Raw genomic sequence first — 18,220 nt, forward strand, 5'->3', positions numbered from 1 at the left:
TCGGCCTTCATCTCAAGAGATGAACACCAAGAAGCTCAGTTGCTATCTGGTTAAGTCTCCCTTCCTTCCACACATCAGTTTTCCAAAGCCTTGCTTAGTGCAAGATTATGCTGAACCAAAGACTTCCAGCTATAGCGTCCCAGCTTCTGCAGCTTTCTTTACAGGAAATTTTATTTAAGAGAAAGGACCTATTTAAGCAGTGCAGACTCATGTAATTGCATTCCTGCCCGCCTCCCGATTACGTCCCAGTATTGAATTTCATGTTATTCCTCATTTTCCATCTGTATGTATACAATGGATGAATTCCTTGCTTTAAAAAAAACTTAATTTACAGTGGATACTTACGGAAAGAATTTGAAGGCTTTCACAATACATCCAGTACCAGCAAAAAGATTCTTCAGGTCATCTACTGTGACAGAAGGTCTGTAATAGATTAAATCCCTCATGTTAGCTAAATATCCAGGTCTCAACAACAACAAAAACCACATTTTTTAAAAAATTATGTCAAAATAAACTGGTTAGCTTTTAAGGTGTGTTGCTTTTTAGTGTGTTGCTGTAACTTACTACCAAGGCTATGTGTCTAGAAACAGAGCTCAATAACACCCCTTTTGACTTTTTCCAGTTTCACAGACAATCTGGGTTTCTTATATTCTAATGGCATCACAAATAAAGGGTAAGCAGCCAACCTTTTTGGGCTCTTGCAAATTTATCTGGCAGAATTTGTAATATTTTGTTTAACTCCAATTCCTCTGAATAATGTAACCTTCTTAGCTCTGACAGGTTGTAGGGCTGTCTTTTTATTATATACTATTGTGGAAGAAGGGACGCGGGTGGCACTGTGGTCTAAACCACTGAGCCTAGGGCTTGCCGATCAGAAGGTCGGCGGTTCAAATCCCCGCGACGGAGTGAGCTCCCATTGCTCGGTCCCTGATCCTGCCAACCTAGCAGTTTGAAAGCACGTCAAGTGCAAGTAGATAAATAGGTACCGCTCCAGCGGGAAGGTAAACGGTGTTTTCATGCGCTGCTCTGGTTTGGCAGAAGTGGCTTAGTCATGCTGGCCACATGACCCGGAAGCTGTCTGCGTACAAACGCCGGATCCCTCGGCCAGTAAAGCGAGATGAGCCCCAGAGTCGTCTGCGACTGGATCGCGGACCTAACAGTCAGGGGTCCCTTTACCTTTATTGTGGAAGAATGTGGGCTTGATGTTTTTCCTTTTTTCCAATGTTGAGTATTTTCTTTAACCTTGCTTATGCCATTAATATCCCACCCAAGAATTCTCTTGTTACAATAAATAAATAAATAATTTATTATTTATACCCCGCCCATCCGGCTGGGTTTCCCCAGCCACTCTGAGCAGCTCCCAACTGAATATTAAAAACACAATACAGTCATACCTCTGTTTATGACCACAATTGGTTCCGGGGAGCCGGTCGCTCCCCAAGTTTGTTGCTCCCAGAGGCACGCTTCTGTGCATGCGCAAGCGCCGATAGAGCGCTTCTGCGCATGCACGCGCTGCACAGATCGCTTCTGAGTATCCGAGCGCCGCAGAACCTGGATGTAAACACTTCCGGGTCCGCGGTGGTCGGAAACTGAAGCGGTCGCAAACCGAGGTTTGACTGTACAACATGTTTTAGACTACTTCAGAATTCTGCTATTCTTGATGGTTGTACTTAAATGTTTGAGATGCTCTTAAAAATCCATGGAATTATTGCACAAGAAACTCCACCCAGGATGCAGACATTTACAGCTTCTGAATCAACACTTCTGCATCTCCTGATGTAAGCTGCTGCTGCTGGAACAAAAGAATCTTTTTCCAGCCCATGAGCAAACGGCTTCTCTGTATATAGGCCATGGCCTACAAGTTGGCTTGTTTTATTTGTCACGTAAATAAAACCTGTAAGTCACGCAGCAGACTGTTACAGAACACAACTTGTTTAGAGGAGCTGTCCCGCAACTCAGATGTGCCATGCTCTTTCTCGCCTCTCAAATCCAGTTGTTTATGTCCAGGGCCAGCCCTGCCATTGGGCAAGGGATTTCAGATGACATGGAAGGGCAGCAAATTGTTCTCCGTTCAAATTAATTATTGTTATATTATTGCAGAGGAGGGGAAAAAGTCACTGTTCATATTTAGATACTTACGGAATGTTGGATAGGTGCAGAGTGGCAGATGGTGGAAAGATATTTTGGAAGTTCTTTGAGCCGGGTTTCTTGAAGCGATGCAAAGGGCTATTACTATAGTCCTTAGTCAAACCCTGGTCCTCTTGTCCCTCACGAGGAAGCTGTACTGTCTGATGCTTTGAGAGTGTGACACGCAGCACCTTCCCATATAGTTTTTGTCCGTTTAAGTGATTCATGGCTAAAAAAGAAAAGAGAACAGATGGAACGCTACTCTACTGAATCTGTGCTTCCAAAATGCCTGCCGCAGTTATCAAATAAGTGAGGAGTAGACACATTTCAACTCAGCTTTATTCTCAGTCACAGTTGCACATTTCAAGAGTTCAGATTTGCAGAGAGCTTCAGAAAACACATAATGTCGCTACTCCAGCACATCTTCGCCCCCCCCCCAGTCAAACGTGTTTCCTACTACAACTGAACACCTCTTTCAAATTAATCGTGGAAACTTAAAACATGACACTGTTATTACCTAGTTGGGCTTGGGTTGCATCTGCCATCTGAACTAAGGCATTTTCCTTCTTATTAAACATGATTTTTACACGATGGACATCACCATAGACACCTGCAAAAGCAAAACAAGTATTTTTCAATACACCTTATGCACCAATCTCGTTTTAAGTTATTGGCTACTATTTAACCAAGTAGATCCACTGGAAAGAATGACCAAGACTAAGTTAGTTCTGTTAATTTCAATATCTCTATTCCTAAAGGTAAAGGGACCCCTGACCATTAGGTCCAGTCGTGACCAACTCTGGGGTTGCGTGCTCATCTCGCATTATTGGCCGAGGGAGCTGGCGCATAGCTTCCAGGTCATGGGGCCAGCATGACAAAGCAGTTTCTGGCAAACCAGAGCAGCACATGGAAACGCCGTTTACCTTCCCGCTGTAGCGGTTCCTATTTATCTACTTGCATTTTGACGTGCTTTCGAACTGCTAGGTTAGCAGGAGCTGGGACCGAGCAACAGGAGCTCACCCCGTCACAGGGATTCGAACCGCTGACCTTCTGATCAGCAAGCCCTAGCCTCAATGGTTTAACCCACAGCGCCACCTGGGTCCCTTATCTCTATTCCTAGGGAAACCTAATTGAATACAACCCTTTACATGCAACACTGGAGTATCATGTCAACTTCATGCTAAGGATCATTTCAAAGAGAACATGAAAACAACAACAGGAAGCTAGAAATAGAGCCAGACATTGCACAAATATGATGAGAGTACTAAACACATACACCTTCCACATGAATGCATAGATCCAGAGTTTGCTTTATCCCAAGCTCAATTATTCCACCCTGAAGTAATAATTTACTTGGGCCAGTACAGTGGTACCTCTGGTTACAAATGCTTCGGGTTACAAACACTTCAGGTTACAAACTCTGCTAACCCGGAAGTGAAGTACCTCAGGTTGAGAACTTTGCCCCAAGATGAGAACGGAAATCACATGCCGGTGGTGGGGCGGTAGCAAGAGGCCCCATTAGCGAAAGCGCGCCTCGGGTTAAGAACGGACTCTGGAACGAATTAAGTTCGTAACCAGAGGTACCACTGTATATGTTTGTGATTATCAGTGTTTGCAATGAATACAGCTGAGAATGCAGCAAGAACTAGCAAAGAATCTAGACACAAACCCAATCATGATGGCTGCCATATTATTATTATTATTATTATTATTATTATTATTATTATTATTATTTTCAAAGTCCCAGTTAAAAGCACTTTAGTGCAGGCCTGGTGCCTCTGGTTGGTTGGTAGGTAGATATTTGGGTTCCACTAAAATACACAGATAGACAGAATTGCAACAATAGCACAGCTGTTTTGCATGAGAAGACCCACATTCAATCCAACCATGTCCTGTTAAAAAGTTCAGCTGACAGGTAATGGGGAAGACCCCTAGCCAAGAACCTGAGGAGCTGCTGCTAATCAGAGTTAGTAACAGGCTTTGTGGGGAAATTTACTAGTTACTGGGGAGACAGATTATTCTAAAACAGCAATGGGAACCTCAAACTAGGAGCAAAAAATACAACCCTGCAGGCCTGTCTGACTGTCCCCAATATGTGCCCCCTTTCCTCAGACCGCACTCATCACTGCCCATACTTCTCACCCCCAAATTCTTTTGCACAACTGTGTCCTCTGATAATGCCTCTTTCTTGTCTGGGTGGATAATACAGAGGGATGTATCAATGTGTGCAGAAAGTAGCCTCATACACAAAGGTAAAATTCACATTTATTGCCCTGCCCAATTCTGCCCAGTCTATCACCGGCATGTGGTCCTCAGAAGGTTGGTGAGACAGAAATGTAGCCCTCAGGCTCCAAAAGGTTCCTCACTCCTGTTCTAAGATATACCTACTGCCTAACAGTTAAATAATTGCCACATGTAAACAACTCTGCAGAATTTAAAACCAACACAATTTGAAAAACCAGTCCCTCAGCTAATATCTTTATTATTTTAATCTGGTGTTGTACACAAACCAACTTACCAAACAGTATAAAGAGTCCATCTGGTGTGATTGCCTGCAAAAAATAAAAATAAAAAAATCACAAGGCAATATTTTTTAACCAAGCATAATGTATTAAAAAGAAAAGGTGCGTCAATTATTTTAGGATTGCCAGAGAACCTTAACAGGTAGCAAGTGCATGAATAGATAGTGAAATATAATATTAAGTAAACCAAAGTGCTATTATAAAGTAAAATTACTTCAAACGTCCCCTGCCCCAGAATAATCTAAATATATACAGTGATACCTCTACTTATGAATAACTCTACTTACAAATGTTTCTACTTACGAATGGAGCTCCATCCGCCATCTTGGATGCGGTTTAGAAAGGATTCTTTCTACTTACGAATTTTTAGATAGGGTTGCTTCTACTTACGAATTTTTTCCTCCCAATGCATTCCTATGGGATTCGACTTACAATTTTTTTCGACTTACAAATGTGTGTTCAGAACGCATTAAATTCGTAAGTAGAGGTACCATTGTATATACAGTATATCATGAAAAGTTACAGTATTTCAGTTATATTTTTCATTAATAATACTGGTTATTATCCAATCTCTAGTTTAGATTTTGGTTTAAGTTCCATAAGCTTAGCTGCAAACTATGTTTACGTTATAAACTTTAGTACTATATATGAGGCTTACATCAGGATTGAGATTGCTAACAAGCAAAACGAAATTTCCAGGCATTCCAGTCATTCCTGGGATAGCCATTCGCCCAGTCATAGCAGAGGTGGTGATTGCAAGAGGACCAAGTGCACTGGGAACAGCTGAGACTGAAAGACCTGGAAAAGTCAAAATAGATCTATAGAAATATTTCAGAAGATGCACATGGCAGTTCAATTTTTATCTCTCATTTTAAAGCACAAGCTCAGAGCAAAACATTCTATAATAAATGCTTCATAAATAAGCAAAGGCCTGCAATAAATTCCTCCTCACATGGTTAAAATACCACAAATAAATCTTTGCAGACTATCTTGATAAGACAAACTGAAACTGTACCATCCCATTCTTACAGATTTTCCATTTCTCGATGAGTTAAGTTTTATTTCAATACACTGGGGTTTGAGTTCTCATACTTCCAGTTAGCTGTTAAATATAGGTAGAAAAAGAACAGCCCCACTACAACGATTCACCTTAACATGGCAAAAAAACACAACATTTTCCTGTTTTTTGGACTCCCAAATTCCCCAAGCTTTCTAACTAAAATTAAGTGCAGAAAAGTATAAAAGACACTGCTTTCTGACAGTATCATGGCCCATATACACAAAGGCGGGCTAGGTCCTTTGTCTACTCCAGTGCCCATTTTAATTAGTAATTTGTTTAAACAAAAACAAACAGACAGACCAATAACAGACAGGCTTTACGCATACTGAAAAGGACTTGCCTGCCTGAGGAAACCCAATGGCCGGAGCAAAACCAGCGGCCCCCGCATATGGTGAGGAGATGATACCTGGAGTGCCTAAAAAAGAGATATTAAATGAGATTAACTGCTAGAGAAAACAGAAAACAATTTCAATTCCTCTAAAGCTTGCTAAATTAAACTGCCACTTATTTCAGGGGTTGGATACACACATTCGGTGCTTTTAGTCACTTTAGAGCAGCCCCCCCCCCAAATTCGGCCCTCCAGGTGTTTTGGGACTACAATTCCCATCATCCCTGACTACTGGTCCTGTTAGCTAGGGATGATGGGAGTTGTAGTCCCAAAACATCTGGAGGGCCGAGTTTGGGGGTGCCTGCTTTAGAGCCTACATGTGTCTGTGCTGGTTGCTCCTACTTCAAGACGATACAGCAATCATGGGATCAATAGCAGCTGTGCAATTTGCACAACTCAGCTCACAAAGTGTGGCTGCAATCCTATGAGTAAGTGTATTTTATTATTAATTTAATTTATATACCACCTTTCATCCAAAGATCACAGAGTGCTTTACACAGTATAAAGTTGTTGGAGGGTTTACTTCTGAGTAGATATGTATAAGGTTGCGCTGCAAAAATCCAATATCTAGCGCAAGCATCAGCTTTGTACACCAGCCCTTTGTTGTATTATATTTTTTAAGCTTCATGACTTTATTTATTGCATAATATTTATATACCGCTTGTCTGTAAAAAGCAAAACAAAACCCAAAGCTCTTTGCAAAAAGAACAATGAAATTATCAGTAAAAACAGTTAGGAACAAAAAATAATTTTAATCAACAATGCACTAAAAATAAGCTTAACAGGTGGTAGTGTTCCTTTTTGTCATATCACAGTCCAAATCATGCTGATCATTTTCTGTAGCAGATTTGAAATTGTGATGAGGGAAGAAAAGAAAAATCTGGCTATTATGCATTTTCATCCAATTTATAATAGTTTTCCCAGCTCTCTCTACTTAGGGCGAAATCCAACAGTGAAATAACTTTGAATGCTAATGTCGAACTATCACTCTAAATTGAGGCATAATATAAAAAAGCTAGATGATAAATATTTGGGATTTATAATATGCAGAGATAGTCCTGATCAGAGAAACTCATGCTACATTTCCTGAAGTATGCTCACACACTTGAACTGTGATACTTAACCTAATTAGATGCAAATTGCTACATAAACAGCTGTAAATTGTCCTTCCAATCTAAACAGACTCAGCAGCTTCCTTCCCCCCTTATCTTTAGTGACAATATGGCAGTTACACAAATACTGCAAAAACACCATATATTAAACACCTATAATACATGGATTGGTACAATTCCTACTATTGGCAATATAAGTATTAATCATTTATTCACAATTCCTATTTCCATTGTAATTCATTATACATGCAACCAGCAACAAAGCACTTATTCAGTCAGACACAACCTGCATGAATACTGATACCAAACACAGAAATACAATACCCACCATTTTTACCTAGATTAGCAAGAATTCTAGTATGCAAATACTGGCAGGCTGCCTTTCAATTGGTGGACCATCTATGGTGAAAAGCTGCTGTCTATAAATATTGGAAATCTTGGATTAAATCTGTTGATGTTGCCAATGATGTTGTCCGCCCTCCCGCCCCGGGAACTGCTTATATTATTAGTTACTGGTTTTAAGGATTGTATTTTGTTGCTATACATTGTCTGTTGTACTATATTATGTTGGTAACCGCTCTAAGTTCCTTTGTTTAATGAAGGACAGTCTAGAAATTTGCTGCATAAAATAAACACATACACACACACACACACAGAGAGAGAGAGAGAGAGAGAGAGAGAGAGAGAGAGAGAGAGAGAGAGAGAGAGAGAGAGAGAGAGAGAGATGACGCTTTCTTACCAAAGGCAGCAGCCATAGTGGGATCAAGGGAAGGCTGTCCATCACCTGAAGGAAGGTCTAAACGAGTAAAGTCTCTGCTTTTATCGTTGTTGTATTTTACATTAAGGCTTGTTAGCTTGGAGAAATCAATACGAAGAGTGCAGCAAGCATTGTAGATATTCTGACCATCTAGAGCCTGTAAAGATGATAGATCTGACTTGAGTTTATGAAGTCCTAATCTTTTACATTACTGATATATATGCAAGATAATCCTTTTAGCAATCTTTTAGCAATGCTTTGGGTAGAGCAGAAGGGTCAAGCAGCCAGTGAACATTTTTTGTGCCATTCCTCCATGTTTTTCCAAGTCCATTCTCTAACGTTCACTGCAGTCTAAAAGAATGGCATCATTCATACAGGTAGGTAGCCGTGTTGGTCTGAGTCGAAGCAAAATAAAAAAATTCCTTCAGTAGCACCTTAAAGACCAACTAAGTTTATATTTTGGTATGAGCTTTCGTGTGCATGCACACTTCTTCAGATACACAATCATACACAATCATTCATACAGTTCCTTACAATATTACCACCCCATGCCACCAAGGTAAGCAGCATACACATCCAAATGTCGTAAGCGTTTTGTTTTATTATCTGCATTGGTCAAACTTAAAGGTAAAGGTAAAGGGACCCCTGACCATTAGGTCCAGTCGTGACCAACTCTGGGGTTGCGGCGCTCATCTCGCATTATTGGCTGAGGGAGCCGGCGTATAGCTTCCAGGTCATGTGGCCAGCATGACAAAGCTGCTTCTGGCAAACCAGAGCAGCACATGGAAACACCGTTTACCTTCCTGCTGTAGCGGTTCCTATTTATCTACTTGCATTTTGACGTGCTTTCGAACTGCTAGGTTGGCAGGAGCTGGGACCGAGCAACGGGAGCTCACCCCGTCACAGGGATTCGAACCGCCGACCTTCTGATCAGCAAGCCCTAGGCTCAGTGGTTTAACCACAGCGCCACCTGGGTCCCCACCTGGTCAAGCTTATGGTGTATCATTAAAGCTTTTCCAATTACAGTACCTGTAAGTTATGGTTGTCAGTCATACTTTATGACAGTTGCAGAGGATGACTGTTCTGTAATTTCTTAACATGCAAAGAAGAGTTTATTTACTCTGCCCACCTACCCCCAACATTAATTATCTGTGCCCTTTATGCAAGATCTTTTGGGTGGACAAGGTAATATTCATTCATTCAGCCTTTATTGGCATAGTTTACACAGTAAAATCGTTTTTTTAAAAAACACCCACCATCCATAAAACATTAGTAATCCAGACATATTGAACACATAAAACATATAAAAGACTCAGCAGCCACCATTAAATAAAGTAGTTTTAAATTTGACTTTAAAAATCTTGACTAAATATATTGAAACAAAGCCTGCCACGACAGGCTTGTGTAGACAATCACTGCACCGGTATGTGCCACAAATGTATCCTGGTATGGACCTCCTTTAGCAACTCCAAATGGGATACTAGTGACACAAAACACTGGAAAATTAAGATGCATGTTAAAATCAAAGTCATATGCAGCAAAATGTTAACATGGTCAAAATCCAAAACTTATCAGGTACATAGTTTTGCACTTACCATTTTGGCATAATGTGCATTCATTGGGTCAGCATACTGAAGCAAGGCCTGGAACTGATTGTTTTTTGTGAAAGTGATAATCTTCAAGACTGTCCCAAACTTGGAGAAGATCTAGGTAAAAATGCAGGCAGCCAATTCATACCTCGATACTTTCCAGAAAAGTTTTAAGAAGCAAACTTCATGCGTACCCCCCCCCAAAAAAAATAATCAATGTTACTTTTTAAACATGAGGACAAAGTTGTTTTTCTATCGTGAGAACCACATGTAAATATAACAAAATCATTAAGTGAAAGGGTTCTCTCGGTGAAATAACTACATAGCTGTGCCTTATTACTAAGTGAAATTGTTCGGTTATATTACTACTTGTGTTGCAGAGTGAAGCAAACTCTACTTTGTCATTTAATTGTTCTATAGGGAATGATTGCTTACATTCATAAAGCTAGAGCACAACAGAATTGTTAAGAATATTTAAATGAATACATAAGTAACCCCTATTAATCTTGAATTAAATATATAATTCCAGGTTCAGGTCTTCCCTTTTAGCCAAACCTATCATCGCAGCCTAGCAAAAAACAACTGACATGAAGAAACAGGTTTCTCCAGGGCAATTGAGGGGAACAATCTGTACAGGATACCCATATGCATACATGGCTATTTTGGAGGGAGTGTACGAGGGAGAAACAGGTTGCACTCTGAATGCATGTGTGTGACCAGGTTACCGGTGCTATTCACTCCAATCTCTATCGGCATATACTCTATTTAGCAAATAATCGTCACCAGGTGCCCTCCCCTTGTCAGAAAATAGATGACCAGCCCAACACTATGAAAGATCAGCCCTGGAGAGGAAGTAGTGAAGGAATAAGCATCTGACAATTTGTTTTTCGCTACCCAATACAACAATGTAAAAAAAAAAAAAGTACCAACTTTTCCATGAATAAGCCTAGGCTTCATTCTTTTAAAATTATGCCAAAAAGTGGAAGTCGTCTTATACATGGATAGTGCATAGTGCAAATTTCTTAAATTTGAGTGCCCCCAAATAGGAGGCGTCTTATATATGGTGTATTATACATATACGGCAATTGGTGGGGGTTTTTTTTGTTAAAGTCTTTTACCTGATACAGCACTTCTAGAGTTACAGGGTAGAAGAGATTCTCAACTATAATTCGAAGAACAGAACTCTGACCAGGAGGTAGTCCACCCTCAGTCGCGAGAGCACCTGTAAGGGCCAAGCCTCCGGACTGCACGGCATTCACTGCTTGCAATGCAGCTTGCGCTCTCTATGGAGGGGGTGGAGGGAAGAAAGGATGGAAATGTTTTATGTATTGCACAGGCCATTGTTAACTCGCACACACGTTAATTAAAGAGTAACAATCTGTAAGAATCTATGTGCCCCCAAAGCGTAACCTTATACACTTTCTCTACATTGCATCCAGTGTGCAAACTTCTCATCTACAGCACATGCTGGTGAATGTTACACGTTTCCCATTCTGTATTCAGCGCTTCTGAAACACCAAAAGTAGGGCTTGCAAAGCCAGCTGGTTTTCAGGAATTTAGAGCAGGCATCCCCAAACTTCGGCCCTCCAGATGTTTTGGACTACAGTTCCCATCTTCCCCGACCACTGGTCCTGTTAGCTAGGGATCATGGGAGTTGTAGGCCAAAACATCTGGAGAGCCGCAGTTTGGGGATGCCTGATTTAGAGAGTGCTGTGAGACAGGTCCTCTGGCATCATAATGATGTCAGGTGTCTGGCACCTGTCAAAGTTCTTTGCACTGCACTCGAAGTGCCAAAAAATCAGGTGGCTTTGCTGGGTGCAGTCAGGAGAAAGTCGGAGGGGGGGGGAAAGAAAACCCACCCACCCACCCCTGCTGTTGACTGCCCTGTGTAAAAATCTTTCCTACATAATTGTTCTTATATATGCAATTGTTTTAACTGTTTTCATATTATATTGTAAATTGCTTCAGAGTACCTCACAGGGAACGATTTAATAAATATTCTGAGTGAGCAAACCCTTGCCTTTGCAACATTTCACTCCTTCAAAAGATGTTTCATTTCCAGGTGTTTTCTCACCCCAGTGTGCACGCCCTCTTCCCGAATTTTCCAATGGAAAAATTGAGAAGTCCTCATGGGGGTGGAAAAAAACCTCTCCTACCACAGTTCCCGCACCCCTCCGACCTTCACACATGTAGTCAGCACACCATCAAACTTTATCTGTTAGCTGTATTGTCCAGCCTAGTAACAAAACACAAAAGTTTTTAAACAGCTAACTAAAAGTAGCTGAAGTTCAACTTCCTTTGCTCAAAATCAAAGCACTGGCCTACTTTCAGGAAAGTAAACTGAAGGCTTATAAAAACAGGATATTTAAGGGGTTTGAAAATCATTTACATACTAATAGTTCTGATGAATACTATGGATCCCCCCCCCCCAAGAAAGTACCATACTTACAGCCTGATTGGGTAGATTGTCAGTCTTAAGTTCTCGGTGATTGGAATACTGAATATAAACAGGCTGGCTGCGGAGGTGAGGAGTAACAGGAGTGTAATAGTTCACCATAGTAACTGCAGCTTCTTCTGAAGCCATTTCTAGGAAAGCCTGCAATTAACACAAACAGAGGAACGTTATGTTTGTAAAACCACTTTCACTTGAAAACAAACAAACAAAAAACCGTGCACAGACTGCTGCTTTTATATTTGTTATGTACTTTAACAATACATCTATTTACAAAAGAAAACTGTAATTTTTTTATATATTTTTACTTCAAGCAGTTCCTTATTTTTATTATGTAAAGGTGACTTATTTCACAAATTGGGAGATAAAACAGGCATTTATCAATGCGTGACCCAATATACGTTTGCAGATTTTGTTTTCCTTAGCGCTCTCCAAACACCCAATACCATAACTGCTCAAGACATTGCAGGAAACAAAAATATTTTTGTTTAAATAACACAACTTCAGTTTTCTATATTTCTAGTGATTTCCCCCAAAAGCTTCTTCTTTTTTTTAAACTTCACTACTATACAGTGACCAGGTTCAGATGTGATGAAAAACCATCTTTTTCTGCAACCAGGCCTTTGGCTGAATAGCATCCTATGTTCTTTCAAATGTGTTTGTGGGAGGGGGGTGGGGGGTGGGTTATTGGTTTGTTTTGTTCTTGTTTTTATTATGCATTTTGTGCTTTTATCTTGTATTTTTATGCTGTGAACTGCCCTGAGACCTACAGATGAAGGGCAGTACAGTATACAAATTTAATAATAATAACAACAATAATAATCCACTACAAGAGCGAGCCTCAGAATTCCACGTTCCCTTCTTCTACCTCTTTTGTGCACCAAGAAGAAGGGACTGAAAGCTTCCACTTCTGATATTAAAGCCATCACAGGTCCCTGACAGGTCCAAATTTTGAGAAATGTGTTTTGTTTAAAACTATGGTCTGAGAGCAAAGCTACGATACGAAATTACACTTTCACGGTTCATGCAGCTGAAGATTGAGGACACCTGCTAGTGACCTGTGCTCTTAGACTGCAAATGGCAGGCGGCCCCCTGAAGGGCTGGAGAGATACTGCAGAGAACTTCTTTGTAGCCCAGGAATTACGGTCAATAGCCTTTTGGGGACTGGGAGGGGGCTAGGCAACAATCTGAGTGACTTCCTGGTTTCAGGCACTTGCCTGGTTTATTTTAGAGGCAAAACTATTGTGAGACAATTGGGAGATGGGAGGATTGCTCAACTCTTAACTATTCCACTGGATACTAGCCAAGTAGCATACACTACATGAACTACTTTTTCTTGTATTTTGGGTATTTACTGCAAAGTATATACATACCTGGCTCTTCCCCTTCAACATCAAGAGATTGGTTACTTTGCCAAAAGGGAGACCTAGAGAAATTATTTCCGCTTCAGTGACGTCATTTGGAATTTTACGAAGATGAAGGACTCGAGAAGGGGAGCAGGGAGATCTGTCTCCTTTAAATTTTTTGTTGTCATTCCCGTTAGCTAAGATATAAAAGAAACACTTCAGATAAAAATGTATACTTTAGCATTGCTAAAAAAATTGCTTGCTGTGCGGATCACAAAACCAAACCACCTGTACTAAGCAATAACAAGCTTTTTGTTTCCTTATGACATTTGTGTTTGTTCACTAATCTCTAGCTCTAATCACAGGAAGTTCTAGATAAAGTCTGTATGGGTTTATTCCAGTCACAGAACTTGGGAATTTTTCTTTTGGCTCACTAGTCGCTCTAGGAAATCATGGTAACTAATTCAACAGCAACCAAAAGGGCTTCAGCAGCTGGGCCTGTTACCGACCTTCTTTCACAGAGAGGTTTACAAGCTATTGGCTGCTTTGGAACTTTACAAGAGTAATAAAGACCCCTAACATTATACAAAAACATCAGTAAAGGTATTGCAGGAGAGATCAGTGCTCCAGGGGAGATTGTGAGAAAATCAGAGGATGAGAGTCAACCATGCTTTAACGATGGGCCTTTTGTTAATCTATACACTAATAGCATCTTGGTTGATTCTGCAGACAACCTATTTACAGCACTGCACAGAGAATCTTAAGTGTCAATAAAATATATTTTAGCTTTGCCAAAAATGGAAGGGGAGGATCACTGATGCCCACCCTAGTTTCCTGAACTAGCGCATGCACAGTAGCCGTGGACTGACTTGGCAGGCAATGTCTGACTACGTTCGGCAGGGAGAGAGTGGGTGGGTCCACTATCTGCTCACACAGACATCCTGAACGAAGTGAGGAAGTCTCCATTGCTGCTGCCAGCTCACCAGGCATGGGAAATTGGCCAGTTAAACCAGATCAGCAGTAAATTATTTCAGAAGCCTATTGCGTAGAGGCGGTTTGTACATGTGCTCATAAGTGTAAGCTTGATCTGCCTGTGTTGAATATATCAGGATGTTTTGGAAGTAGCGGATCTCTATGCAAGTCACTTCTTCAGTGGTGGATTGTAGGGGTACACCTGAAGGAAGCTTGCAGGACAAGACTGAAGACTCTCCTCTCCTCTGCTTCAACTCTTCCACTTTTGCAGATTCTCTCTGCAACTCCTCCAGATATGCTACGTCACTTTTTCCCAATATGGAAACCAGAATCACAATATTCAAGTACTGAGAAAAATGACCAATTGCAAAATATTGTGTTAATGTTCCTTTGCTACTTACAGCTCTGCCTGTTGAGGTTTGATTAACTGGAAAGATTGTTCTCATTTTTTTTTTTAATTAAGAGCAATAAATGATATTACCATGGCTGCTTTACAGATAATTCAAGATCCGCCATACCCTCTTTTAGACCTAACTAGCTGAAATAATTTGACAGCATCTATAAATTCATTATTTCATACCTTTAGCTGATAATGGAAGGCTATCTACATAAGTAAGGCTGTTCACTGGAACACTCTTTGCTGTTCCATGGGGAATCCAGTGGTTCCCAAATGTTTTTCCTCATGGACCACTTGAAAACTGCCGAGTGTATTGTTGCAGGAATAGAAATGCACTGCTACATGCTCTATGATATTTTTATTTGTATTTTTACAGACATGCCGTGTTCCACCTGAATAAACCTTATAGACCACTGGTGGTCCACAGAACAAAGTCTGAGAACTTTCCCAAACTTCCTCTTCCTTCTCATTTTGAAGCCGATTACAAATTATTCCTTGCCAATTATGCGCAGGGAAAACTCTTATGCAGATGTTACATTAACCATAGTTATCTCTTAAAGGAAGTAAGAGAGAATGCTCACACAAGAGGGGAGGAGCATGTGAGTCTGGGGACACTCCCAATTTTAACCATGGTTAGATTAGGCAGCATTACAACTACAGAACGTGTTAAGAGTGTGTTACAATATAAGGCAATGGGAATTCAATGGCCATCTTGATAACTGGAGGCGTGTTCATCTACTTTTCATGGGTCCTTTCTTAAATAAGCCATGTGATAGACCCTCCACTGTTGCTACAAGCACAAGTCCCATGGAAAGTTGTCACACTGATCAAACTGGGGTGGTGGCAGCAATCCTTGGGGGTCTGCCTCTGCTTACGTTAACACACTGCAGAATAGCTTTGCAAATAAGTCCTCAGGCGTGACCAGCTCACAAAAATGGAACTTTACACAGGAAACAAGGCGAGGGGCTATTTGCAAACCTGCTGCAAGATGTGTTCTTTAATCATACAATCATACCTGTAGCAGGAGTAGAATTGCTCATGGTAAAAGGCCCGTAAGCGAAACTAGGTGGAAGAAGCTCATCAGATCCACGCTGGAAAAAAATACCATAAAAGTAAAATGTAAAAATACTTGCGCCTCAGTTTTATTTTAACATATGTATTTCAGCAACTTTTGATAATAGTAAGATCTTTGTTGAAGGAAAAACAAAGTTTTACTTTTAAAAAAAACCAGTTTTATTGTGGATTGAAAACCGCTATTTTATCCTATCGTTTTATGCACAATGAAAATGTTTCAACATATTGCAAATAAAAGAACCCACCCTACCCACCATCTGAAAATAAATACTAGACCAGCATTTAGATGGGTTCAACACTCAATGTTGAGCTTCCTCTACTTATCTAACTACAGTGGTACCTCTACTTACGAATTTAATGCGTTCCGAACGCACATTTGTAAGTCGAAAAAATTTGCAAGTCGAATCCCATAGGAATGCATTGGGAGAAAAAATTCGTAAGTAGAAGCAACCCTATCTAAAAATTCGTAAGTAGAAAAAATCCAATCTAAACCGCATCCAAGATGGCGGATGGAGCTCCATTCGTAAGTAGAAACATTCGTAAGTAGAGTTATTCGTAAGTAGAGGTACCACTGTAGTCTTTGTTTTACACTCTCACTCAAGCTGGCATTCCCATATATACATCTAATATAATGTTTCCTTTTTATTGCCAGTGTCAGATATGCAAGCCACTACATTTCTCACAAAACTATCATTCATATCTCTACACATTCTTTCTGAGGTCTCATATACCTGTTCAACAGAAAGGAAAAACCAGAAAGTCGCAGTTAACCACATCTTCCCGTTTTGGGAACCAGGAACTATAGTTTCTTTTTAAAAGGCAGGATTTGGAACCACACACGTGGGAGATTTTTTTCAAGCCCTACAGGTCTCTGCAGCATAAACAGGCCTATCCACATGGCATGCCAAAAATGAAATAATTATGAGGTATAATGAGATACTCTATTTCAATGCAAGAGTGGCTTGCTATAAACCACAGCTGCATTTTCACAACTAATGTATTTTTTCCTCTTCAACAATTGTTTCATAATGCTTAAATTTCTTTCTCTTGGCCCTAAAAAGCTGTCAATGGTAGGTAGCTTTTAAAAAAAATAAACATCCAATAATAATAATAATAATAATAATAATAATAATAATAATAATAATAATAGTAATAGTAATAAGAGAAAAATAAAACAACCCTTAAACTTGTGTTCTGCACGAAACCTTGACTGACCTGGTTTGCTAGGCCAAACCATGGCTTGTCACAAATATGCAAGCATGTGGGCTCCCAGAAAGAACATTACAACTGCTTTGGGCCTCTCCAGTTTTGTTGCTGCATTGTGCCATGCTAATCCATAGCAGGGGTTTCCCCCCACCCTGCCCAGGGCCCCCTTAAGAGGTATGAAAATTACTGAGGTCTACCAGCCACAAAATGGCAATGCAGAGGTGGAAAAAACCTTCTATTTTTGCATTTCCCAAACATGTCACTTAAAATATTTTTACACATCTCCTGTCGTTTATTCTCCCCTTCTCCTTTCACACTTAACTTGTATTCTATTTCCCCATAAATTACTTCTTTCCTCCTTCCTCACTGCAGCTTTTACATTCTTGTCTTCTCTTGGTCTGTTCCTTTCTATTCCCAATTATTAATACACATTAACCGTTTATCTTTCTAATATCTTTGACACCTGCTCTGCCCCTTTCCCCTTAAGAGGAATACCTCGCTTTCCTCCCACACTGAACTTCTGTTGTCTTCTAGTCACCAGTTTGTGGGAAGATGTTGGGGCTGGTATTGCTCCAACGAGAAGGCTATGGCACAGCAAAGGGGGTGGGGTGTTAGGCAAGTGAGGAAGCACTGGGCATGCTGTGGCCCTGAGGCTCACCTGAAAGGAGGCAAGGGCCCACCATTTGTGAAACACTGGCTTAGCGTGTCATCCACTTGAACTCATGGTTTAACTTTCTTCAGACTAACCATGAGCTGGAACCAAGGTCTGCCTGTTAATAGCTCATGGTTGCCCCTGGAGATCGAAGCCGAGAGTTCAGAAGACACACCAACCAAAACTATGACTTGGTATTCATTGGAGCACAACAACAAATGGTCAGGGAGAAGCAATACAGCTGTAGTAACTTCTCCCAGCTCATATGTTTGTACCAAGGGATTGTGTGCAAATCAGGCCATTGTTGTTGTTGTTGTTGTTTAGTCGTTTAGTCGTGTCTGACTCTTCGTGACCCCATGGACTAGAGCACGCTAGGCACTCCTGTCTTCCACTGCCTCCCAGTTTGGTCAGACTCATGTTGGTGGCTTCGAGAACACTGTCCAACCATCTCCCCATCAGGCCATTATATGGAAGTAAAAATATGCCCTTTGCTGAAACACCATACAGTATATTGTTGCAAAACATTTAAACATGAAATTCTGAACATTTATATGTGAAGATACTTC

The 18,220-nt window shown here is 40.6% G+C and overlaps 1 protein-coding gene across 8 annotated transcripts in view; it reads right to left on the reverse strand.

Moving 5' to 3' along the window:
* Positions 1-18,220, reverse strand: part of PTBP3 (polypyrimidine tract binding protein 3) — a 46,840-nt gene that overhangs the window by 6,728 nt on the left and 21,892 nt on the right. For 6 of the 8 annotated variants that reach the window (XM_035140397.2, XM_035140394.2, XM_060268909.1 and 3 more), the window contains 12 exons: positions 15,738-15,813; positions 13,381-13,550; positions 12,005-12,151; positions 10,674-10,838; positions 9,562-9,672; positions 7,949-8,123; positions 6,050-6,124; positions 5,308-5,447; positions 4,646-4,679; positions 2,645-2,737; positions 2,140-2,356; positions 346-423 (listed from right to left, as the gene is read on the reverse strand). In XM_035140397.2, the coding sequence (XP_034996288.1) occupies positions 346-423; positions 2,140-2,356; positions 2,645-2,737; positions 4,646-4,679; positions 5,308-5,447; positions 6,050-6,124; positions 7,949-8,123; positions 9,562-9,672; positions 10,674-10,838; positions 12,005-12,151; positions 13,381-13,550; positions 15,738-15,762 (1,430 nt within the window). In that variant the 5' untranslated portion in view covers positions 15,763-15,813. The remainder of the gene's footprint in view (positions 1-345; positions 424-2,139; positions 2,357-2,644; positions 2,738-4,645; positions 4,680-5,307; positions 5,448-6,049; positions 6,125-7,948; positions 8,124-9,561; positions 9,673-10,673; positions 10,839-12,004; positions 12,152-13,380; positions 13,551-15,737; positions 15,814-18,220) is intronic. The other 2 variants (XM_035140399.2, XM_035140398.2) reach the window with 1 other exon arrangement.

Source organism: Zootoca vivipara, chromosome 16 (assembly GCF_963506605.1).
Source record: "Zootoca vivipara chromosome 16, rZooViv1.1, whole genome shotgun sequence".
In the NCBI taxonomy this organism is placed as follows: Eukaryota; Metazoa; Chordata; class Lepidosauria; order Squamata; family Lacertidae; genus Zootoca; species Zootoca vivipara.